The sequence below is a fragment of the Oscarella lobularis genome, chromosome 13 (genome assembly GCF_947507565.1).
Source record: "Oscarella lobularis chromosome 13, ooOscLobu1.1, whole genome shotgun sequence".
NCBI classification, from domain to species: Eukaryota; Metazoa; Porifera; class Homoscleromorpha; order Homosclerophorida; family Oscarellidae; genus Oscarella; species Oscarella lobularis.
This window is the reverse complement of record NC_089187.1, coordinates 1,134,269-1,160,228: the sequence shown is the minus strand read 5'-3', so window position 1 is coordinate 1,160,228 and position 25,960 is coordinate 1,134,269. Positions and strand designations below refer to the sequence as shown.

At 47.2% G+C, this 25,960-nt stretch overlaps 1 protein-coding gene and 2 pseudogenes across 1 annotated transcript; 1 reads left to right on the top strand and 2 right to left on the bottom strand.

Annotated features, from left to right (window-relative positions):
* Window positions 1-9,263: 9,263 nt before the first annotated feature.
* Window positions 9,264-10,912, bottom strand: LOC136194856 (uncharacterized). Its single transcript, XM_065984107.1, has 4 exons — window positions 10,734-10,912; window positions 10,511-10,689; window positions 10,077-10,301; window positions 9,264-9,886 (listed from the first exon to the last, which is right to left on the bottom strand). Exons 1-4 carry the CDS (start codon window positions 10,910-10,912, stop codon window positions 9,264-9,266), a joined length of 1,206 nt encoding a protein of 401 aa, XP_065840179.1.
* Window positions 10,913-16,332: 5,420 nt separating this feature from the next.
* LOC136194855 (uncharacterized) lies at window positions 16,333-17,250 on the top strand (annotated as a pseudogene).
* Window positions 17,251-19,551: 2,301 nt separating this feature from the next.
* LOC136194854 (uncharacterized) lies at window positions 19,552-24,162 on the bottom strand (annotated as a pseudogene).
* Between the last annotated feature and the right edge of the window lie 1,798 nt (window positions 24,163-25,960).

Genomic DNA, 25,960 nt, shown 5'->3' with positions numbered 1-25,960 from the left:
TCGCTTCGCGACCTTTGTCATGGAAGCTATTCTTTGCATTGAAGAAGGCCAGAATGGCAGAAGTCGAAGCCATTCCACCTAAAGGTAGGCTTTTATTTCACGTCTAGAGTGTCTTTGCATATGTATCTTATTTTCAGTTATTCGTCATCTTGCTTTTTTCCTTCGACGTCTTTCTGTTCGTTGTCCCGTTTCCTCCGCACACGACGTTTGCGATTACGTTATCTGTCGTAGTCGATAATTCGCCGAGGCAAAGAAATTTTGCTATGAAAAGTCTTTACAAATAATTTGTTTTAGAAAACCGGGAGGTCAAAGATTTTAATCTACAGTATGCTGTTATAAAGGTCAACATTTTTAAGTCATCTTATTAACAGATTAAAAAACACTATGTGAAGCATTGGCGGAGTTTCGACTTTGAAATGAAAGAATTTGGTGAAAAACTTTATGGAAGACTAAGAGTTTGTGTGAAGAGATCGTGTGCGTGTAATACTAATAAACCTACTTAGCGCTCATCGGTATCGAGGCCGCCACATTGGTGACAGGATCGTGATCAAACCCCACGCCTCTCGAATTTGCAGAGGAGGGGAAGCAGCCGGAATTTGACGAGGGACGAGCAACGGTCGACGGCGACAGGCGTTTGAATGAACACCGGCGGAGGAGGCGGAGGCGGCGAACACGCGCCCAAAATAGTTGCGCTCCCGTCGCTATTCAAAGACGACGACAATAAATAATGGATTACACACGTCGACGTGTGTGCGAACGCGAACCACTAGGACGCTGATATGAAGGTTCGTGCGGCGCCAGCGTACCTGAGAGGAAGAGCAGCACTCGTCTATCGTGATTTCGACAATGGTCAGAAGGACACGTTGGACCACTCGAAGGCAGCTCTTGTCGCGGCGTTAGCGCCGAATACCGCCGAGCGCAGACAAATCGCGCCCCAGTATCTTTTCCGCCTGCGGCAAAACCCTGCTGTTGGATTAAACGAGCCGCTCCGGAAGTATGTATAGTAAGCGAAAGACGCGCGAAAGAATATGCTAATTGAGCTCTTCACCGACGAACTCTTCGACGAGATTTCTAACGAGTTGCAAATACACCCCGTTCCCGAAAAGACGCTGCAGGCTACGATGGACTAAGCTAAAGCAGCTCCACTTATCTATTTGTTTTACTCACATACGGTCATCAAAAACTCTCTTCGCCACTCGGGAGCTAACTTGACAAAAGAACACGTCGCTCTCGTGTCGAGATCCGCTTTTCTTTTCCTCAAAGCATCGCTCAAGGCAGATTCAGCTCTGTCAAGTAATGCAGAAGTATGACTCACACACCTCACACTGCAGAAAATGACGTCAATGCTTTTCGTGAAATCTTCGAAGAGAATTAAATGGCTGTCTTCGAACAAGAAAGAAAATTTTTAAATTTTCGTTTTGTCGACACTCGTCGGGCAGGGCTGAGGAAAAAGAGAAGGGATGGCTCCAAACTTTCTACTACGAAACGAAGGGAGCTTTCTGTTAACAACGATGACGACGTCAGCAAGAGTGACAAAGGTGAGTGACCGTGACTGTCATCTTAGTTATTCACAAATAATCTCTGGCGCTTCGAATTGGGATGATCCTCATGTATTAGTACAATCCTGTAAAGGTTTTGTGTGTCGCTGTCCTCTCCACGGCAAAAGAATTCTGAAGAGGCCGCTAACATATCAATCTTGAACTCCGGGAACGTTTCGCAAGTAGTCTTCGGAATTTATGCTAGGAAATCGTTTTTTCAAATCATCTAAGAGGCTATTTTTAGCGATTGCTTCGACGCTTAGGCAAACGTACAGTGCACCCACGCATAAAGTGACCGTCTTTAAAGCGCGCTAGAGGTCGCGTCATTCGTTCCACGTCGAAGCCGATGACATCATTCGACTCGTCTGTCCCGTAGCATTCCGATGATGTAGTGTTCGATTACGTAGAAATGGTTTAATATATCGGTCACGTGCGTCGTTGTCATTAGCTGATTACGTAAACGACCGTTAGTCGGCGTCCCGAATGTCTATATGTCTCCTTGGTCACGCCCTAGTGCCTTTTGGTGATTCCTTAGCGTTTCTCTCGTTCTCTTGCGGAATGTTCTCAAAAATTACTCTCAAAAGCGGCGGGACACTCCGGAAAAGGAACCTTGCAAGCGCGCAACGGATGAGGAGCGGCTCTAGCGAAGAGAAAGCGCGGCGACAATGAAGATCCGGTCACGCCTGCTCAGGTGAGATGAATTAGAAGCTCATTAGCATTCGCGTGGCTTAGATTCCATTGCGTAGACGCCCGTGACGCCCTCTCCCAGCCGTTCACGCGGACGTCGCGACGATCGACGACATCGTCGATCGCGCCGATGGCAGCGCCTTTGAGCCTGAAGCCATCGCGGTTCAACCGGACGACGCGGACGACGACGGCTAGGTGACAGACGAAGATGGAGACGAAAAAGACAAAGACGAAAGAGATGGAGACGAAAGAGACGGCAACGAAGATGGAGAAGATAACGATGACGACGACGACGACGAAGTGGCATTCACCGACGACGAAGTATTGGGTAGTTTGAAAGAGTGGGCGCGTTCTCTTTGTAGAGACGATATGAGAAAGACCGGCCTACTTCTCCTCGAATTCTACCGAAAGCTTCGTTCTCGTTCAAGCGCCACAACTGCTGCCAATGTCGTCGGACCCATCTTGTCTTGCTCTTGAAGAACATTTCGCCGCTGGAGAAATCAATACTCCATCAATAGGGGCGACTTCGATGAATATGGCTGTGGAAAATATCAGCGTGACAGCCTCATTCATGACGACTTCTGCTGCCGAGCAAGAAATTGGGCTCGACAACACTCGAACCAACGAGGATAACCCAACATGAGTCCACGACTTCCGGCAGTTCGTCAACGACTCTCTTCTGCCCGAAATGATGAAGGAGAGAGATGACGGTATCTCAATATATATATATATATTTAAGATTTTCATATATTTATTATTTAGGTTTTCTGCGTTGCTCTTTCGGAACGGAGACAAGCCGGAAGTTTCTACATCATCTTGGGTTCGAAGTTCGGCAGACGGGGCACAAGTCGACGTGCATTGACGGTCACGAACAGGATGACGTGAGTCTGTATCGTAATAAGTATACAGAGTATGTAGGTTATTTAGAATCCTCTCACTTGCCCCCACCCCCACCTTCCGATGTGTTGTCTGTGTCTTCTAGTATACATAGTGTAGGAAATGTGTTAGCAGAAAAGCAGTTAGTTACTATATTTCATGATGAATGTTCGTTTCAGAGTAATGATGTTCAAACGTACATGTGGGCTTTAGAAGATCAAACCAGCATTAGGCCTAAGAATAGGGGAACGGGGTTAATGATATCCGATTTTATAGATGAGTATTGCGGTTGTCTTAGGCTTACAGATGATGAGTATACATTATTTAGACGCACACACCCTAATATTAAGCAGGCAGCTAGAGTTATACTTAGATACGGGGAGAATAGAGATGGGTATTGGAATAGTAGTAAATTTATTTCTCAGTTTAGGGACGTCGTTCAGATAGCTAGCTATAAGTACCCTAGTAGTAAATATGATATTTTATGGATATTTAATCAGAGTTGTAATCACAAAATACAAAGTAATGACGCATTAAAGGCAAACCGCATGAACGTTGGTCCGGGAGGGAAACATACGTAATGAGGGATACGATGTGAGACGGTCGTATTTTTCCTATGACAGATTCTAATGGACTAAATATTGGATTGAAAGCGTGCCTGGAACGACAAATCGATACCGAGAGGGAATGCTGAGGCTGGACATGCTCAAAGAATTATCAAGTCATGAGGATTTTGCAACGTAGCCATCACTAGTCGAGAAGATTGCAAGGGATGCCGGACATTTTGCCACCTTTCTTCCAAAATTCCACTGCGAATGCAACCCCATCGAGCAACTCTGGGCGGAGGCCAAACGGGAAGCACGAAGACGATGCAACTACTCCATCACCGCACTTCAATCTCACGTCAATCCAGCACTCGACGCCGTCCTAATCGATCAGATACGTAAGTTTTATAGAAAGGCACGTGAATATGTTGAAATTTATAGGAAGGGAATAACCGGCGTCAGCGAAGTGAAGGAAGCCCTGAAAAAATACAAATCTCATCGACGAGTATTAAGGTTAGACGTCTCCAAATTATTAAATATTAATTTGTTTATTTAGCAAGAGATACTGCTTAATTATTTAGTGCAGTTCCACTGACTTCCGTGTCAGTGGAGGAGGAATGGTCAGGTTCGATTCCTGTACGTGACGCCTGGTGGCCCAACCCTCAGTCTCAAAAAACGTTTTAATACATATATTTTATCAGTCACGGAATAACGCCCAAACAAACAAACAAACAAACAAACAGACAATTAAAAGAATTTTTTAAAATCGTCGACGACCTCTCTTGCCGCTCACAGCGACGACGTCAGCAACACAATGCTGATATGAGCGGCTCAGCGTTGCATAAGGACCGCTCGAAAATTCGCTATGGAAAAGGTATGTAATATGTATGTATAGATATTATTGTGTACTGACTGCCTACCCCTCCGCCTCTAACGTGCCGCGCGGTAAATAGGGCCCCAGTTTGGCGGCGTCGTCTTTTGTGAGGTGCCCGGCCATTTTTCGGCGTCCGCGGCACCTCGCAAATACCGATACAGCGTATCGGTCGTGCCGATTGAATTGGTCCCATTCGAGGACGGCTGGGACCGAAATAGCGACGTCGTCGGCACCACCGTAAAGCTTAACAGCTTTTACGATGGACGAAAAGGTGAATTTTTCAATATTAGCCATCGAACCGTATAGCGCGCTAAGACGCCGAAGAAGGCTTTCCTAGCGACGACTCGGCAGGCAATAACTCACGAACGAAAACAGGAAAGTCTATCGCTTCGACCAATGCTTTTTTTCTCCCTTCCGCGTCTTTTCGCGCAGGAGCTGAGCGGCGAAACGAAGCTTAGGGTCTAATAAAGGAGCCTAGCAACCGAATTTCAAAGCGAAACTGCCTACGATGAAAGAGACGGAACGAAAATCGCTTCGACCAATGCCAAAGAATTTAGAGGAACTATTGATTTCGAGAAAGACATGGAATAGCTAGAGCGGGATCCAAGCCTGGAAACGAAAAAGTTGGCAATTTCCGCAATGGAAGGCGATTACGCGAAAGGCAAGCAACCGACTGAATAAATCTTCGACTAAGTACTAGATTAGGCATTCCTAACTCCGTGCCAATAGCCGCGAACTACGAGAGATGTAGAGATTTTGAATTTGGCGGCATTTACCGAGAAAGGTCACGTGGGACATTCATGCGTGGGTGCACTGTAGTCTGCCAAAATCATCATGTCATTTCTCCACCTGGAGAGAGCGGACTCATTATCTCTTTCGTGGTGCTGAAATAAGTGCTGTCAAAGAGGCTGATAATAACCCTACCCTAGTACCGTAATTGCTCTCTTAGGAAGTGAAATTTTCTTTTTTGAAGCTCATCTTTTCCTGTTCAGGCTCTTTTCAAATGTAAAGAAGCCATTTGGATCGGCGGAAGTGTAGTCAGTGACTGCAGCAGCTGTCGTATTCTCGCTCGTCTTCAGTTTGTCCATGTGTCGACCCTGAAGATTTTTAAGGCTGTAGAGTAGAACGGCAGTTGAGGAATGTTCATCCCGACCGGCTCTGTCGAACATCTGCAAATGTTCGTATTATGTCATGTCCATACCAGTGTCGTCTGTACCTGAAAAAGTTCAGAGATGCTTTCAGGGATTCTGTAAAAGAGCACCAGCCTAACGTCTGGGATGTCAATGCTCTAAGCAAAATTGAATTTATTTTTTTTGTTATGTTAGTTAGCGACACACCAACCATTCCCAATCCAATTGTCGCTATTACTGTATTGACTGTTTCCATCTCTGAAATCGTCTTCGGCTCTTTTTCTTGTCTCGGATGTCAAAGAAGTGTGATGATTGGCTACAGACCCATATAAGTTCATCATTTTCCATTAAACGGTTGCGATTTCCTTCGTTTTCACATGTATATTATTGTCTTCGCATTTTGGCTTTGTAGAGATTTCCAGGGCAGCTTCTATGTTGACGAGTGCCGGAACAGCGTCACCAACAACGGACACTATCCAAAAGTTGCGCGCCAAACATCCGCCTGCATCTGTTTTGGTAGAAGCAGTTCCCGTCTTATGCCCGCCGTTACAAATATGTACGACAACCCTTCGGTCAGTCCTTCTTTTGGCTCCTCGAGGCTCTAGCCCACGATGTGACGGATGGAGATTCGAACACTTTCGTGTTCTCCTTCAAGATGATGAGGCAATAGAGTTATTAGCACGAATATGCAACCTATTTTTGGCAGGAAAGATCCAAGCGGATGTGGCGCTATCATTCGCGGGGGGCTCGACTCATAGCTCTCCGGAAAAATCAATTTGATGTTTGTCCGATATATAAGCAGCGACAATGTCTCAAAATCGGCTCCCTTTCTTGAAAAAGCTTCGATGCATGCGCAATTTACAATCAGCCATGCTTTTGCTACGTTATTTTGGCGTCCCGACTATTACACATCTTTTACGGTCGGCAGCGCCTCATAACGTGGAAGAAGCAGCAGCACAACACGACCGTGACATTTTGGAAACATTTCAGTCAATTATTGGCATCAGCGCAACAGTTCAGCAGGAAAGCCAAATTAGCCTTCCCATCTCACTAGTAGGGTTTGGCTTGTTATCAGCTGCATCGGCTTCCCCTTGTGCCTTTTTGGGGTTTTGGGCGTCGACGTTAGCATTTCTGCCAGAACGCTTGCTAAAATTCCCTTCTGCTCCTCTGGACATTAACGTCACCCCACCAGATCCCGTCCATCACTGTCTGGAGTTGCTGAAGAAGTCTTGCACTGCAATTTCTGAGGTTCTTCCTTCGATTGAGGCCTTGCCTGAGAAGGCCTTAAAATTGCAATCCCGTCTAACAATATGCTTAGCTGATCGTGAATTTGACAACCTTATCACGGTCAGCGATCTACGATCTAAATCTCGCCTCCGGAGTGCTGCATGCTCCAAAGCTGGCGCGTGGCTGGATGATCTCCCCTCTTCGAGAGAGTTGTCGTTTACATCAGCGGAGTTCCAAACGGCGACTCTCCTTCGACTTGGGGGGAGCATTCCCATGCTTCGGCAAATTCGGCGCTGCAACTGCGGTGCTGAAGTTGATGACTTGGGTTACCATGTCATCACTTGCGCTGTAGGATCCGGTGCAACGCTATCCAATTTGGCTGGCTAAAAATGCTTCAATCGGTTAATTATGTATGTGACTTGGAGAGAGAACACCAATTTGACAACAGTAATAAGCGGCCGGACATTGGTGTCTTCAATTTTAACGACGGCAAGAAGCTGCCCCTTGACGTAAGCATCGCGCACCCTCAAGCGTCGACCGTCTTGCCACAGAGCGCGAAAAATGCCCGCCACGCAGCATCCGAGCGAGACAACTTTAAGATCAAAAAGTTTCGAGAAGAGGCAAACAAGTTGGGCTACCTCTTTGAGCCCCTCGTGATGGAAGACTTTGGTCGCTGGAGTCCGATTGCGCTGCGCATCCTCCGACAAGTAGCAGAACGTCCATCGATCGACTTTTTTAATGACAAAAATAGCTTTCTCGCGTACTGGCGACGTCATATGGCGGTTTGTATCCAGCGCGAGAATGCTCGTATTATTATTCGTAAAGTTAAGTGTATTGTTCACCATTCCCCTGTTTGTGTATCTGTTAGCTCTGTTGACACCTCAGTCAGGTGCTTCAACAAGGACTGATCTGTTTGTATGTTTGTTTGTGTATCTCTTTTTGTTTATTTTTTCCCTTGTGTTTAGTGTTTCTTGGATATTAAAAAAGGGGAGATCCGTAAGCCACGTGGCCCACAAATGTTGGCCTCTTTCGAGGCTTCGGATAAGGTTGGGGTTAGGGAAGGGGGAAGGTAGGGCTAAAGCACTTCGTGATAGACTACGTTTGCTGTTTTGGGAGATTCTGTAAGGACGTACAAATTCGTAGGAGAACTTACACGCGAGCAGGCGACGTAGAATTGGCCGTGAGCAAAGCATTTGGTGTGAAGTGTGAAACCTCCTGTCTTCAATGTCTGTCCCTGCGATTTGTTTATCGTCATTGCAAAGGACAGCCTTACGGGAAACTGCAGTCTCTTAAACGGAATAGTGGAATCTGAAGGAATTAAGGGGATGCGCGGAATAAATACACTCTCGCCTGCGTACTGTCCTGTGCAAATTGTAGCCTCTATAACGTTCGGGCAGAGTCGGGTGACGGTCAACTTCGTTCCGTTGCACAGTTTCGGGGCGTCGATGTTGCGCAGAAGCATGATCGGAGCACCCTCCTTTAGAGCCAAGGTATACGCCGGAAGACCGGGGGGATTCAGCGAATCAAGAACTTCGGTGGGATAGTTGACGGGCGTCGTCTGGTTTTATGGTCGTATCGACGGCGATATATACTTTTTCGTTTTCTGGTATAAGCTGAAACATAGTGTCGTTTATTTGATTAACAGCGTCATTTCGAGGAGCGAGAATGGCGCGTTCGGCGAGCCAGGCTGTGTTTTTGTATTGCTCGTGAAGTTCAGGAAAAACGGCCTGTATGAGCTCGTTCGAAGATTGCACTACTGTGCCGCAAGGGACGTTGATGAGACCGTCTTCAGGGTCAGTGGGGATCGTTCCATTGCCGATTAGCAAGAGCAACTGCGCGTAATATCCCGACTCGCGGTCTCCGTAGAGGTGGACTCTCATATTTGTGGTTAAGCGCAGTGTTCGAACTTTCGGCCAAATGATGCGGGAGTACTTCAAACACGCGGCGATTTCGTCAGCCTTTGTTCCTTTCGGTATTACGGGCAATTTCTGTCTGAAGTCTCCTGCGAGTATCAGAGGTTAACCTCCCATAACAGCGTCGTTGTTTCGAATGTCACGTAAAGATCGATCTAGTGCCTCCATAGCTTTCTTGTTTGCCATGGTGCATTCGTCCCACACGAAAACTTTGGCCAAGCAAAGAAGTCGTGCTCTTGCCGTGTTTTTTGAACGGTGCACGTGGGACGTTCGTAGCGACTGATGTCGAGAGGTAGCTTGAAAAGGGAGTGAGCTGTTTTGCCGCCGGTGAGAAGTGTTGCTGCAATTCCGGAGGAAGCTACAGCAAGAGCAATGCCGCCTTGCGATCGTATTTTATCAAGGAAAAGATTGAGCAAATAGGTTTTTCCTGTTCCTCCTGGCGCATCGAGAAAAATGATTCTATCGTCGGGACCTCAAGCGACGTAGGCAAGTAATTCTTCGTAAATGTGCCTTTGGTCTTGCGTGAGAGACCCTTCGTTTGTTGTGAGTCGTTCTTGCAATTCCGCGGTGTTATAAGAGTATTCAGCGGCAATTTCTCTTGGAAGGGTGTCGTCGTCTTGTTCAGAAGAGCGATCAGGGCTGGGCAAATGGTAATCGCTAAGTGGCTTTCCTCCGGGAAACGAAAGCAGCTTGTTTTCGATACATAGTAGGGCTCGATTGAAAATTGCGTCGGTGTACGATAGTGTGTCGTCGTTTGCGCGCCTGCGAAGCGTTCGGAGGAAATCTTGGGCCATCGCTTCCTTGTGTTGTTCCCATAGACGAAGAGGATAGGAAATTTCGCACATGTGAAGCATGATGGCACATATTTCGCCAATTTTGTAAGGACGATCGGTGACCGTGGCTTCAGTGAGTGCGAGGTGCCAGTGCCGAACGTCGGCCAGAAGTCCGCGTTCTCTGCACGCTTCGGCGTACGTATTGAAAACGGTATCGTCTACTCTGCGCAGGTCAGCGAAAGACGTCGGTCCTCGAACGTGAAGCAGCAGAAGTCGCAAAAGATAGCATTCGGTGTTTTTCGGATGAACCGTGTAAATGCTTCCTAAAAAGTAGTTGACTTTCTAATGCCGTCAGTTTCGGGGACGATGTGACCTTGCTTTCTTCTCTGCCACTTTTTGTTGACCCATCTGTAGTATCGCGGAACGTTGATGTATAGCAAAGTCTTTGCGAAATCGTCATTGAGCAGAGCTCGAAGAAACCGGTCAACGTCGTAGCAGGAGGTTCTGCTGCACGGTCCGGGGCGTTCTCAACGTTAAACAGCGTTCTCTGATATTTTTCCAGATGGACTTGAAGTTGTTCGACTGCTGGAAAGTGGTCGTGAATGGGAAATTGCAACATGCGCCAAACGCCTTCGTTTGTACTAATGTATTTCGCTATTTGGTACCGCGTGATTTCGTCGTTCCTGTGCCGATTAGCCAAGCCGACGACAGCTTTGTCTTTGCCCTTGTTCAAGTAGGCTATGAGGTATTTCAGCGCGCATATTGACCTGCAGTATTCGACGTTCACGTGGCAGTCGAAAGTGCGAGATAGAAATGGACTCTACGGAACTACCCACCGGTTGTCAACGTGAAATCTGCCTATCGTCGTTTCTACTACACCGTCGTCTGGAGATCGACGTCGGTACAGCGGATAACCGTTGAGAGAAGTGATGGTCTCGCGTAAAAACTTCTTGGATAGTGTTTTGTGCATTGGCCGTCTTTCATGAAAGGAGATCTGGGATTGAGTTGGCCGCAAGGTCCGTGGATCATGTGCTTGGTTATTGTTCCGAAAAGTGCTGGGTCTTCGTTGGGGTCGGGAAGTTCGGCGCTTATGATGCTGTCTATTTGATCGGGACGAATTTTTCTACTATCCACGAGAGACAGTGTACGTAGGTTAGGCCGCGCTTCTGCCACTCGATCGTGTAAACGTGGCAGCGTTTGATGCCGTAAATGTTTTGCGTGTCCACGAGGTACATGAACGTTTCGACTTTCAAGCGCAACACTCTTGCTATGAGATCGTGTCGATCTTTTGGTGTTTGTCCCGGAAGAAGTTCGCTCGTAATTTCCTGCCAATTTGGATTGCAGGTCATGGTTATGAATAAATCGGGGGCGCCGTGATGCTTGACGTACGTCATTGCGTCTGGCTATTTTTTTGCGAAAGAAAGCCTTTAGCGTAGAATTGAAAAGTGGAGATTGTGAAATAGCCTAAATGCTATTTTCTATTTGGGTTTAGCTTCAGCGATCGCAGAAAATTTTTCAATGGGTCAGATTAAGCCGTTTTGTGTCTAGACGTGCACTTATCGCGTTAGGCTAATTTTTTAGATACCAAAATAAAAGCGTGCGGCATACTCTTAGAAAAAGCGTTAAGTGCTATATTAAACATGCTATAGCACGCAGCAATTAGTGCAGAAGAGAATGCACAGCAGGTTTCTGAGTATTCACAAGGCGCTTCTCTCTAAGTACCATGATGATGAAAATTGCTTTTTCTTCTCTAACTCGGCAGTATAGCTGTTTAGCTAAGTCTGAAAAAGCAATCTTACGTGATGCACGTCTTCATGTCTTCAACAGTTCAAAAATGCGACTGTCTAATCTTTCTTCTCCAGAAATTTTTTTTGCAATTGTAAGCCTAAAAGTAGATAAACGTCACTAAGTTTAGAGGGAACAAGGCACTGGGCGTTCCATCTTCAATTATCTCTATGTAATGATTGAGACTTTTGCGAATAAAGAGAGCATCTTCCTTAATATTGTAAGGCCGGGAACTAAGTGAGCCTACGTAGCCTTTCATTGGTCCGTCACGAACCAGACGACATAAACGATTTTTTTGCTGGCGAGCGTTGTTCTTGTCTGGGTACGTATCGGGTGTGTGTCCTTTTCAAGAGCTCCGGAGTATCGTCCAGAAAGCTAATAAAGAGGAGTTTACACGTAACGCCTTAGGCCAGCGTTACAATATCGATGTTTTTCGAAGTAAGGTTCTAACGGGTTCATGGTAAATTTTCCGCTTATGCGATTGCAAACTTTTTACACTGTTCTAAAATAGGTATCATTTCTGTAAACGACATAACTAAATGAAAGCCGTTGTTGATTTTACTTAATGCAATACAAGTCTGGAAGAAAATTGTATGACCTAAAGGCTTGATTTTTTCGACCGTTTTCTTTAAAAGGATAATCATATTTTTCTGACATGCAGTGAATCCTTCAAGCTAATTGATTTCCTCCGCCCATTTGTTTAAGTAAAACAAGTAAGCATTTTTAGCAACACATACGTATGTAGTTAATAATAGTAGCATGCAATGGCTTTACTCTTACAGTCTTGTTATACAAAACGCATTTCAAATCTGGGCTTATTGGAATTAGCGTGAGGAGGGTGTAGGTCTAGCTCATTTCCTTGATCTAAAAAGGAAACAGAGGCATTACAATTTAGTGGAGCAGTACCGTGTCATGACAGAACAAAAGAAAGATTTGAAGATTTGCTGTACAAAGATTAATGCCTTTGAAAGATCAAGCTAAAACCACGGTTGGAAAATCTGATATAGAAGTTTAAGTTATTAAGACTTCCTTCAATTCACAGCGTCAGTGCTTTTGGAGAATCTACTTGGAAGACAGAGCAAGAAAGTTATTTTTTCTTTTAGAAGTCGATACAGAAGCTACCAGGAAATAGCTGTGGAGGTTCCCCACGTAGGCGTTTTGGCCTAAATAACTTCTCTTCTAAAATAACATTATTTAACTGCAAGAGTGAAGATCTTGTGCTAGAATGAGAAGCTGGAAGAAAGTATTTACAGCGAGGAAACTGCATCTATCCCTCTCGAGAACTATGGGGAATATGTGTATTCCTCTTTCAAACCAGCTGACGGCCATAACACGGAAGGCTTGGCTCTGCTATCTCTATTAGCCCCGGATCCACGTCGAAACGGTAACCGTCGCCGCAGTGAGCCTTGTCATGGGCAAATACTACGCATGCAATGTTTGCCTATACATATCAGGGGAGAGAAAGCCTGCGCACTTGAAAAAGGTTTTTAAGTATTTTGTTATCTCTTGCTAAGTTGAATTGCTTGGCTGGATTAACTACCGCTAAGTATGGACTGCAGCACCGTAGGAGACACACTGCAGGAGTCGGCTTTAATTAATTAAGCAAGAACGCAGACGTGGGATGCGTGTTGTAAGCATCAATTACTGCTTGCGACTGCTAAAAAGACGATCATGACTTGACCCGTAGTTTAGAATGTCTACCTAAATGTTGGCACCTTTTGCACAATTTCTTTTAGATTGCAGTCGATAGAATGATAGAATAAGGTCTCCGATACACAGGAAACGATTGTGCAAGTCTAAAGTAAACGACGTGATTAATTAAATGGCTGAAGAAAGCAGAAATAAGAATATAAATACTACTTTTCAGGAGTCATTTCACTATGGAAAAAGTGTTCCTGACGCCCAACAAAGACCTCCGTGCAAACACCGTTATCTTTGACTAAAGTTGTGAAACATAGTTTTACACCATGACATGCAGTTGTCCGGACAAGATGAAACGTGGAAATTCCTAAGGCTTATTAAAAAGTTAGTAGTATTCTTTGCAATCTATACAGCATTTGTTTGTCTAGCAAGGAAAAAACGAATATGGTGTTCAATATACCCAGTAGAAATGCGATGAAAGCGAAGACGAGATTTTGTGTTTGACCAATGCTGATCGCTATGTCCATTAGCATATTGCTCCTTCCTGCTGCTTCTAAATTAACTATCGCCTCTAGCGCATCGTTGATTAGACAAAACCTTCGACATTGCCGTCGGGACGTTTGTCTTCAAAGTAAGGGCGGTATTCACAAAAGAAACCTTCATAATCAAAATATCACGAAACGTAAAAGATATTCATCAGAACCTTTAAGATCTTGTTCAGATAGATAAAAGAAAAGTGCGTGAATGTCCGATGACTTCGCTTGGCTTGACTTCAATAGTCGCCCCACCTGGAACAACTCCTACAACTCAAGAGATTGCTGAAGAGTGCAATATGTTATTCTGTCAAAATTTCTGTCCGCACATTTAACACAGGACGACGCTGATAGCGGTGAAGTCTGGGCGACATGGGTAATGAAAGACCGTTTCTTACTGGATCTTTGTTTGATGCCGTCGTTTTCGATCTTTTTTTGCAACTGTTTCGTATTGCTCCGTCTTTCGCTCCTGTGCTGATATTTTTCACAACTTTGAAACGACGATGTCGTTTTCAGCAGCAGTCCACCGTTTGTAACTCCTCAGTATGAAGAGGCTGGTAGCTGTCTATGACATCAAAAGAAACGATTAGACGTCACATTTGCATAAACTTCACTACAGTCTATTCGCCGTGACCTCATACAGGAAGAGACGACCCCTCCCTTTTCTAATTAGTGGGCGTGTAATAAACTTAACTACGTATGCATACTTACCTTTCTGCATACGTCCAGCCCGTGAGCGTACGACGAACAAAGCGTTGAGTACCGTTCGAAATGTCACAGCAAGGAAAACGAACGAGAAAAGCGCCTTGTCGAGAAAGTCCGCGCGTTTTTCGAAGACGAAAAGTTAATCGTCATGCAATCGGGAAGCAGCACGTCATGAAACGCCTAATGAAGGACACAGGTTCCTGCCGATCGACGCTGACTGCAATACATCGATGGTGAATCTACCGCCAAAGACGGGCAAATTCACGATTCGCCTGCTAAACGCACTCGTTACAACATTCGACAACGTCGACGATTTTGACAGAGGCGTGATACGACGAACAATGCATGAAATGTACGAGCAGCGGAAGTATCCTACCTTAGACACCACTCTTGCCGCCTTGCCGACCAAAGACGCATTTCCTGGAGGTCGAAGCACTCTATTCAAATTGCTGAAGTCCATGGGCTTCCGCTACCACCAGCGCAATGGAAAAACATTTCTCTACGAAAGAAGAGATCTAGGCACAAGTACGTGCGGTCCGTTCGTCGCTTGAGAGACGATGATCGTCCAATAATTTATCTCGACGAGACGTGGTTAAATGCCCACGCCGCTCCAGAGCGAATATGGTACGACGACAAAGGAAAGGGAGGCTTCAAGCGTCCTAGCGGAAAGGGGCAGAGGCTTATCATTTTTCATGCCGGCAAGAGATCTAAAAAATTTAAATAATTACAACTAATTTCTATGCTAAGGTTACGAAAACGGCTTCATTCAGGGTGCAGCCCTTGTTTTTCGCTCTAATCCGACGACGTAACAATTCGAACGGTATAAGTTATATAATATGTAATCCTCATTCGGGAACATTATTACAGATCGCGTGAGTATGAGGTCACGGCGAATAGACTGTAGTACTCTCTGCCATTTGGCGGAAAGTAGGCGTCTCACACCGAAGTACCACTTTTCGCCTCCGGCCTGCCTTATAACTTCCTGCCTTACAACATCCCTCGCTCTTTTCAGGCCCCGATTATCCAGTCTGTTAATTAAAGAAAAAATTGGCGTACTACATTAGTAGGTGTTTACTTTACTTCGCTTGAATAGCGGTGGAAAAGACTTTCACGTTTTTCTGCTTTTCTTTTTCGCCTCCTGCCCAGGCTCGTGATTCTATAACACGTGACGCTTTTAATTCTAAAGCTACAAAAACAAAAATTTATAGCTCTAAGCAATAAAAGTTAGAAGATGATATAGTTACGAAATTCGAAACATGTTATGAAAGAGACTTATTCACTCGTTACTGTAAGCAAACCATACCTTGCGGAGCGTTTCTCCAAAATTCGTCTACTGCAAAAGAAAAATAAAGATTTTCTTGTCTTTTACCGTCTCTGAGAATTTTTTCGGCTTTCGCTTCTAAGAAGTAAAATACACCTAAGAAACTGAAAACAGTGCAACAGATCCTTACCGCTTTTTTCGTCTAATTCTCCAAGAGAACCATCCGACGCCACGTGTACAGACGGACGGCGCCAACGTCGCATTGGCTGTTCGACTAAGCCCGCAAGTTGTTTCTTGGTGGGTTACCGTTAGTGTATAAAGCCTTGTTCACAGTAACGACGCTCGGCAAGCGTAGCGTCGAGCGTCAGCGTAGCGTCAACGAGCGTAGCGTTCAGCGTAGCGTAAGCCCGTTCACAGTACACTATTGGTCCACCGTTACTTATATAACGCGCTCTAAACAAAGAAATATTTGCTACTATTTCGATCCTGAAGATGCATGCCGTATATTGATGAATCTCTCGTTGTTTTGATGCTTCTCTGGACGATTTACCGTAGACTCCGTCCAAAGCCCAGGCGACAATGTTGGGTTCGGCCTCGAAATGCCTGCCGGAAGAAGCATGGTGCCTATCACTACTTGGTGCAGGAGCTGCGTATATGTGATAGGCAAGGCTTTTTGCCTATTTGAGAATGTCGCCGACCACGTTTGAAAAATTGCTGCAAATTGTATCGTTTAGTTCATGCAAGAGCTCATCGTAGTGCAACATATGAGCGCCCTGAAAGATCTCCCCAGGAGAGACTAGCGTTAACAATCAGACATTTAGCCACAGGCAATTCCCAATAATCAATGAGCTTTGAGTTTCACATGGGCAAATCAACCGTATCATGGATCGTTAAGGAGACATGCACGGCTTTATGGGAAAGCTTAAAGAAAAATTACGTTAGATGTCCGAGCACAGTGGAGGAGTGGAGGGCAGTGGCAAAGCAATTCGAACGTCAATGGAATTTTCCAAACTGTGTTGGAGCAATTGACTAGAAACATATCGAGATCCAGGCACCAGCAAACGCTTGCTCTATGTTTTATAACTACAAGGGCACGCATTCCATCGTCTTGTTAGCTGTGGTCGACGCGAACTGTCGTTTTATATACATTGATGTTGGGAACTACGGCAGGCAGAGCGACGGCGGAATTCTCTCTCACTCTACCTTCGGAAAATCTTTAGATGATGGAACTCTCGGTCTCCCGCCCACGTCGCAAATATCAGCCAACTCCCACCTTCCTTACGTATTTGTTGTAGGCGACGAAGCATTTCCATTGAAGAGCAATGTACTAAGACCGTACCCCGGGAGACATTTGCCGGTTGCAGAAGCCACCTTTATCTACAGGTACAGTAACTTGGATCCTTACAAAAGTAAAGATGAGCTAACAGGTTGAGTCGTGATCTCTCGAAGAATTGTCGAAAATGCTTTTGGCATCCTCGCCTCCCGATGGCGCATATTTCGACGACCACTCATAGCCCTTCCAGAAACAGCGACAAAAATCTCTCTTGCAGCAGTGAGTCTGCATAATTTTTTACGCGTTAATGAGTCAGCCGTATACTGCCCTGCCGGATTTGTCGACGTCCATGAAGAGAATAGTATTACTTTGGGAACTTGGAGACAGGACGGTCCATTGACAGGCTTGCTGCCAATGGCTCATTCTGGAGGGAACTACACTAGGGGAGCAGCAAGTATAAGGGACATTTACAAACTATTTTATGTCTGATGAGGGATCCGTGCCGTGGCAGGAAGCACATGTTCAAAGAACCTAGGCATTAAGCTATTCGAATATACCGCCTTTTAGATATTAATATTATTAGTACAGTGCCGGCCAGCATAAACGCCCCCGCTTTGTGACTGTTTTTTCGTGTTGTAAATCATCTCGAGCAGCTCAGCATTGGCATTTTTGTAAAGTGCATAGAATGCATTTTTGAATTAATACGGTTGCATGACGTAAGCGTGATATTTATTTTGTTGCTCACGTGAACGCATGCTGATTGGTTGATTGCCTTAATTGACCGTTAGACCCACATGAAATCACCCGGATAAAGCTTCAACAATGGAGAGTAAGGGCAACGATAATCGATGGAAAAAACCTAGAGCGCTCCTCGAAAGAATGGATTCGATTCGAAAAAGACGTCGAACATCGGATGAAACGTCGTCGGATTCCATTCGGAGGCCTTCTACGCTTGAAGAGTCCGACCCCTGTCCCGCAGTCAATACTGAGTCCAATACTCCAGTCGTGGCCAATCCTTCGCTTTCGGACGACGACAGCGATGCTACCATTGTTGCCGGTAATGAAGACGACGCTGAGAACGACGACGACGCTGGAAATTCCGACGACGACGACGACGACGACGACGACGACTATTGCGCTGTTCTTCAGGACAAAGATATTTATTCCATTGCTCAGGAGTGGATTCGTGAGCCTGAGCGCGGCCGTGAAGTCCGCCAGATGGTGTCTGCGCTCTTCTATGGACATCTGCGGACAAGCGGAAAGAAAACTGTCAAAGGTGCTGCGAAGGCAGTGGGAAAGATGATCGGCGTGGGTGAGAAGAGCGTTCGAGTGTGGATGACTGACTTGAAATCAAACGGCGGCAAATTCCCTACATACGGTCGTGGGAAATATCGTCGCGTAAGCATCATGCATGATGAAGATGTTCGACGCGAAGCTACCAAATGGATTCGTGAAAATACTTGCGTCAAGGGAAAAGGAAATATGACAATCAAAGATTTCCAGCGCTACATCAATGACCAACTTCTTCCTTCGCTGCAACTACCCGACGAATTTCCCAAAAAGGTTAGCGAAACGACTGCAAAACGTTTTCTGCATGACTTGGGTTTTTCGCGGAGAAAGACTTCACAGAAGTCGGTTTATATGGATGGGCATGAGAGGGAAGATGTTGTAAAAAGTCGTGCCGAATACGTGTCAAATTTGCAATCGCTGGAAAAAGACCATCTTGTCCCGCCGTTGCCTAATGATGCTTTGCCTGACGTCGAGCAACCTGGTTTTCTTGGCAATCCATTGGCGGAAAAGCACCTCGTTACCATCTTCCACGATGAGACTGTCTTCCAATCGAACGAAGACCAGACATTGGCTTGGAGTCAGGACGACCAATTTTTCATACGGAAAAAGGGGAGAGGGGCAGGGATCATGGTCTCAGACTTTATTGAAGAACACGACGGCTTCCTTAGAATTCCAGGAAAAGAAGCGCGAAGGCAATTTGAATTCGGGAAAAATAGGGACGGCTTTTGGACGGCCGATCACTTCTTAAATCAAGTTGAGAAAGCCGTAGCCATCGCGGAAGAGAAGTACCCGAGAGATCAGTACACACTGCTGTGGATTTTCGACCACAGTTCTAATCATGCATCAAAAGGAAAAGACGCACTCGTTGCTGATCGCATGAATTTGTCGTCAGGAAAGAAACAGCCGACAATGAGAGATACTGTCTGGAACGGCAGGCCTTTTAAAATGGTGTTCCCCGACGGTAAACCGAAAGGTCTCAAAGTTGTTCTGGAAGAGAGAGGTGTCAACTGTGCTGGACTAAAGCGTGCGGAGATGGTCGCCATTCTAGAGAAGCATGACGACTTTGCCAATGAGAAGTCTTTGCTGGAGAGGGTGATCGAAGGCAGAGGGCACATTTGCTGAGTTCTTCCCAAGTATCATTGTGAGTTGAACCCAATCGAAAGGGTTTGGTGCGTCGCAAAAAGGATTGCTAGAGAGAAGTGCAGGTATAACATCGTCTCGTTGAGACAGATAATCTCAGTCGTGTTTGATTCCATCTCAACCGACATGATTCGTAAATTCTTTCGAAAATGTCGCGAATACGTTGAAGCTTACGCGAAAGGCAGTAGTGGATGGACTGTAGAGAACGCTGCAAAAGTATACAAATCCCATAGGCGAATTCTTGGTGAACAGCTGTAAGCATGTGTTTTTAGTGAACATGTATTGTTGGTTTGTCACTGAAAAACAACTACCAGGTTTACGCCACATTTCCAGCAATAACTAAGTGTAACATCCGTACGCTTACGTAGCAGTCTCTGCCCGCAATTCCAGCAATATTCTAGCCGGGGGGATCTTTGAGGGAGGCGATGACACATCACTCTCCTCTTTCTCTTCTTCTTCTTCCTCGGACTGGCTTTCTACTGTATCTAGGTTTTCTTCTCTGTTTCCCGTTACGTTTTCATCGTCTTCATTCTCCACTTCGGAAGTAGGAGCATTCTCTTCGTCTCTACTGTCTGTCGCCCTTTGCTGAATTTTGTTAAAAGAAACAACTACCTGGCTCTCTTCCTCACTGTCTAATTCGACGTTCTCTGACAGCACTGGGATGACCATTGATTCTCCAACAGGTATGGTAGAGCCTCTATACCCTGCCGGCACCTCCTTCCAAGAATAGTATTTCTTTGATAAAAAATCCTGATAAATTTCTTCTTTTCTTCCAATCGTCGTTTGACCAGTAAACTCCACTTTCAGCTGGATGTCCCAAGATCGGTAACGCCAACTGTAGTTGCCCTCAGGATGAGAAGAATGGGGCTTGCCACTCAATTTGCTGAGAACGGCCGGTCTAGCAATGCACGCGAATTTCAAGAGCGATCTACTCACCCTGAGACTACCAGAATGTTATCATCAATAGGTCGAGCCAGAATTGAAGCCACATCACGTTCTATATACCCCACTGTCGAGCCGCGGAACGATGCTCGAATAGCATTTTGGTCTTTTGCGTTGTCTCTTTCACGTAATAACGTAATCTCGGTTCCTTCGCTTAATGACGACGATCCTTGACGCATTCGCGTTCCTTGGAGCCGACAAATTGTGAAAAAACAGCGAAACGACATCTGAGCAACGCGTGCGTTAAGCAAAATCGCATGCGCTGTGCACGTGTCACGTATGAAATTAAATACCATTATTATTTCTGAAACCAATAAGCAAATCGCAAATATTTTCTAACAATCTTTTAATAGGCGATCAATCAAGCACGGAATGCAAAGAAAAGAATTTGTTATTCGTTAAATGAAGAAATGGTAAGGAATTTCTCTTCCGTACGCGAATAATTGAAACACATGATTGCGCGCATAAAATGCAAAAACTTTCTGACAAGCTGCTTGCAGATAGTGCGTAAACGAAGTACAAAAAACTGCGAAACAAAACGTCAAGGAATAAAAATTTCTTAAGGAATTTGCTGTAAAACGATCAAAGGAGCAAGATGCCTTATCTGGACAATCTTCTCTACATGTATAGCGTAACCAAAGGAAACTATTAAAGATTTATGGACTCCACATTGAAGGAACAAAGTAAAGAAAGGCCACCCCTTACCAAATTCAAACTGCGCGCCAAGATAATAAATATCAGCGGGGGGGCGTTTATGCTGGCCGGCACTGTATCAATAATACTGTATCGTAGTATGTAAATATCACTACCCTACATATTGTCAAATTCAACTGCCATTAGGACCTCCTCTACAAAATTTTACCCTTGCTAAGGCACGCTTAGCTGGAGACAGACGATCGATGACGGCAGCCGTGCACGTGCTTGGCAAAATGACTCGACTCGTCTTCAGTATTTTTTCTCTACTCTGAGCATTCTCTTTAAAAGGCCAATGCGTTTGTGTTAATCATTACTATTACAGGCACACCTTAAGACATTCAACGTTTCGACAAACGTTTTCTGCACAGTATCTTCCCACTGCTTCTCTTCCGTTTCCGTTTCGTTTCCGCTGTATTCTCCTGTCCTTCTAGCTCTAGTCCACTACGGTGCCATTTAATTAGTTATCTAATTGCAAGCAACTATAATACCTTTCACTCAATAACCAAAGATGGGCGTATCGATACTGGAATATCGATACCACCGATACCGCGACTCCCGTACGCGGTATCGATACTTTGAACAGTATCGATACCGGATCAATAATTCAATATATAGCGTACTTTAAGCAATATATTAGTAGGTGAACAGCTTTCTTGGCGCTCACAAGGATGCTTCTATCCCGCAGCTATGCGCACCGCACTTATTCCTACCGACGATAGGCTGTCGATAGCCGCCTTGCGCATACTCATGACTATGAGTATTCATAGTCATAGTCCACCCGAGTCCGACACGCGGCCCGAGTGATAATTTTTTGTCGCTCCCGGCGCAGTCCATTCTACCGGTTGCAATTCGAAACTCAGAACGACAATTCCTGCCCTTGATGAGCGTCAAGCAAAAGCGAAGCCCCTTGTGGGTCTATTTCACCGAAACTCCAGCCAAGAACGAAGCATCCTGTAGCCTGTGTAACGAGTCCATCAAAACATCTGGCAATACGACTAACATGTCAAAGCATTTAAAGCTGAAGCACGCCGCCGAATACGACGTTGCATTGAAAGGCGGCGATGAATCATCGGCGAAGAAACCTCCGTTGAGGAAGCAGTCCTCACTGGATTCTTCGTTTACTTTGCAGCGGACACGCAGCATCGATACCGCTCTCGCTCGGATGGTTGCTCTGGACCTGCAGCCGTTATCGGTCGTCGAGACCAAAGGCTTTCGAGACTTTGTGCACGAGCTCAATGCATCTTACGGTGCCAAAGGCGACGATATCGGAGCGATTATCGTTGTTGATGTACTCATGGCGAGGCTCGACCCGACAAGAGAGGCCAGCATCTCGAGCGCAATCTGCCCAGCCGGATACGACGCGGTTGTGTGCCCAAGTGGGGCCGGCGCCGTGTTTGCAGGTGACGAGGTGGTAACCGCTACGATCAATCGTCTTGCCGCATTCGCACGTTGAGATGCAAGCCGGGAAGGATAGAGGCTGACCCAGCCTCTAGGATACCGCTAAGCAAAAATCGCAAGGTTTCAGTGCGAGCATCCTTGAGGTGGGCACAGCCTCCAGCCAACGGCCGGCAACGCAGACTGCTCAATTCCCTGTTGTCGGCAGCTTCCGACATGAGATGATCCAGAATCGCGGCGTCAGACTCTGATTTTAATCTGAGCTGGAACTTGTCCTTTGAAGGAAACAGGTCGCTGACGCTTTGGACTGTAGACTTTTCCGCCGAATTGCCCAGAAGGTGATGAAAACTCGAGATTGCCAGATGTAAGGCAGACTGGATCGAAGGGACGGCGAACGGAGACTGATCGGTTGACCACAGCGACGGAAAGCGGATCGGAAGCTCTTCGATTGAATGGCTCCAGGCTGCCATGAAGGCAGCATCAGCAACCGATGACAAGAACTGCAGGCCGAACCCCCCGAAAGCGTCGTGATGATCAACAGCCTTTGCCAAGATGATGGGACAGTCCTGCCGAGATGATTGTGGCATGTCGCGTGACAGTGGCGGAGAAGCAGCAGACCGCATTGAGGGTCATCGGGGCGGCGGATTTCGTCGCACAGGCCTGACCCCTTCGTCGACGTCTGAAGACAGAAGCTCTCAATGAAGGCATCCGAACCCAAAGGTGAGCCGAGAACAACAGAACCATCAGAGCGACGAGGAAGAGAAGATGGCGTCACAGGACCCGAATGCGAAAAGATTTCGCACTTCTTCAATAGTGACAACGAGATGAATGCCACTGAACGACGATTTCAACGACTCGAAAGCGTTTAGCGCCGACGAATCCTCCCCAAGAATGAAAACATCATCCAGATATGCCAGAACCACCACTTCTGGATGATCGGCCTGGAGGCGGCAAATTGAATCGTGCATTCCGAGTGCGACGAGCGCGGGGCCTAGTGGATCCCCCTGGTGCACTCCTTCTTCCGAGGACAACAATTTGACGCCAGTGTCCGACGCAAAAACGAGAGCCCCGCTGTGCCAATACATTGATTGAAAATGAGGCAGGAGAGAAGGAAAGTCCGCTGCTAAACGAGTCGATATAATGCGCCGACTGATAGAGTTGAACGCATTTCGAACGTCGGTTTTCAGGAGAGCCCATGAGGGATTCCGCTCAAGCTGAGCTCGAACGTGGTGGACGATTAGCTCAGTTCCGCACGCTGTTGATACTCCATGTTGGATCGGAGAGAAGAAGGTGGAAAACCGATCCTTCAGCTGATGACATCGCCTTCGCCGCGCAGCGACGGATAGCTTCGCCGACAGCAATCGGACGAACATCCCCATTGCTCTTGAGGAGAGCAATGAGGCAAGAAGCAGACAAAACGAGGGTAGCGAACTCTGGAAGACGGCCTGACGCAACCAATGAGATGACATCCACCAGATAGTTGCTAGTTGAACCACCTAACAACGACTTCAAATGCTCGAACCGCCAACCAGAAATCCCTGCCGCCGATCCCCTCGGTGACTCCCGCAAAACTTTGACGATCACTGCGTTTGACAAAACGATTGCGTCAGAGGGAGACGAAGGAGCCAAGATGTCAGACTCCGCTTCATCGGGCTCAACTTCATCGTAGCTGCAAGGGTGTTTCGATTGTAAACGCTCAATTGTGTCATCATTTGCGGGAGCCAAGCCGGAACTTGTCAGAATCCGCGAGGCACGTGAGAGCTCGCCACTACGACAGAGACGAAGTGCAGCCTTCCGTTTGAGCTTGCCAAGGTCTCCGCCACCCGCAGAGGGACGACATTTAGTAGCACCAAACACCAAATCCCCCCTGCGGAAGGCCAAGAAGTCCTGGTAGATTCGGCGAATATTCGAGTTCGACGGCCGTCTAGAAAGCAGCATTCGCGGAAGAAGGAAGAGCGCTCAACTTTCATGCGCGGGTATGAGACGGGTCGGCAGATATCCTCTGCAGAGGAATTAGCGCACAATCCCGAAAAATGGCGAGAAACTTCCTTGGTAGTTCCTGGATGGTACTAACGGGAGCCAGCATCAAGATTGAATTCAAAGAAAGAGAGTCCAAAAATTCCACGCTTGAACTTCTGCAGTGGGTTTGTCGGGCGAGGGCGTACAGGGCAACGGTATAAGTGAAGTCTAACGCACACCGTTAGACGCGGTTGATATTCGTGACGGGCGGGAAATGTGGCGCGCGCGCGGCGGTATAAGCGCGCGATCCGGGTAGAAAGGACATTGGGGCACTAGCTGGAACGCGAGATAGGTGCTTTTTCTTTTGCGTTCACTTTATGCTTCCGTCTATGAGAACTCGAAGTCAGTCGCGCGAAGACCTTCTTTCGTCGCCCCTGGGACTATTCGCCAGCCGGCGCTCGGAGCCGAGCCTCCCATCGCGATCGGCGGGGCCGCCGAGTACACCTTCCGCCACCGGATCGTCGGCCGCCCCCTCCGTTTCTTCGGCGACACCGATCGCCCAAACAGCCCCAGAAAACCCGTCGCCGCAGGCGTCAGGGTTGGCGCTTCCTCGGACATCGGACGTTTGGATTCAGACGGCGGACGGACAGCGTTTCGCGCTACGATCATTTGTTCAGTCAGTCGCATCGGAAGTCGTTCCGGATCGCGCAGGTAGGCTTTCCTCAATCCCTTTCCGGGTAAAGGCGCTCCCAATCGCTCGGGAGGGCGTTCCATGGCGAGCGGACTTTGGCGTTGGCGTTTGGCCAAGGCGGGAATATTTGGCGCGCAATTCCTAAAGCGGATATTGGCGGGAGGCGGGGCTTAACCTGTTTTTCTTTGTAGCGGGCGGCGGCAGAGGCGCGCTGGGCAGTCTGCCGCCAGCCAGCGTTCTCTCTGGTCTTGGGCGCGCGCAGGGAGCGGCGAGCGCGCGGTCGGCGCCCCTCCCGTCGTTCTCCCTCGGCGGTTCAGTGGCGCCCACTCGAACTGTGAATGAAGTGCAGGCGCCAAGAGTTGCCAGCGTTACGGCCAGTCCTGCGACGGCGGGTCAACCTCCTCTCCCGGGAGTGGCATGGCCGTCCGGCGCGAGTGGCGACGCTATTAGCGCAGCCGGCGTTGGTTGCGTCAGCGCCAGTGGGGTTTCCGGAGTGGCTTCCGTCGTTTTTGTCGGACGGACCGCCTCCAGGAAAGAAAGCTCGCGCCGCCCCGTTCCCATTGGGCGAGGCTTTAACGCCAGTGCCGGGGAGGCTGGTCGACAAGATTCTCGAGGGAGAGTTTGTCGACTTCTCCGAACTGCTGCCGGATAACGTCGAGCTACGACGACGCGAGGCCGAGCGGGGTATCGCAGCGGGCTGGTTCACTCCCAGCACGCCGATGCGGCGTTTGACGTCGTTGCTTTCCTGGGTGCAGGCATTCGCCGCATTCGCGGCGGTGACTTTGTCTTCCCAGCCGCAGCGCTCGACGGAGCTTATGGCGTACCTACGCCTGCTCGTTGGCGAAGCTCAACGACGCGGGGGTTCGGGCTGGTTAGAATACGACCGGCAGTTCCGTGCTCAAGCGGCAGAAAACCCGACGAAGGCGTGGTCGAAGTTGGACCTCCTTGCCCTATTCCTTAACTCCTTCTTGGCGGAGAAGTACAGGCCGGCGAGGGCTCCGCCTTCGTGCGAATATTGCCTCGAGGCAGACCACGCCACGGAAGACTGCGCGCTCGCGCCGACGTCTGAAGTGGTCTACTGCAAGT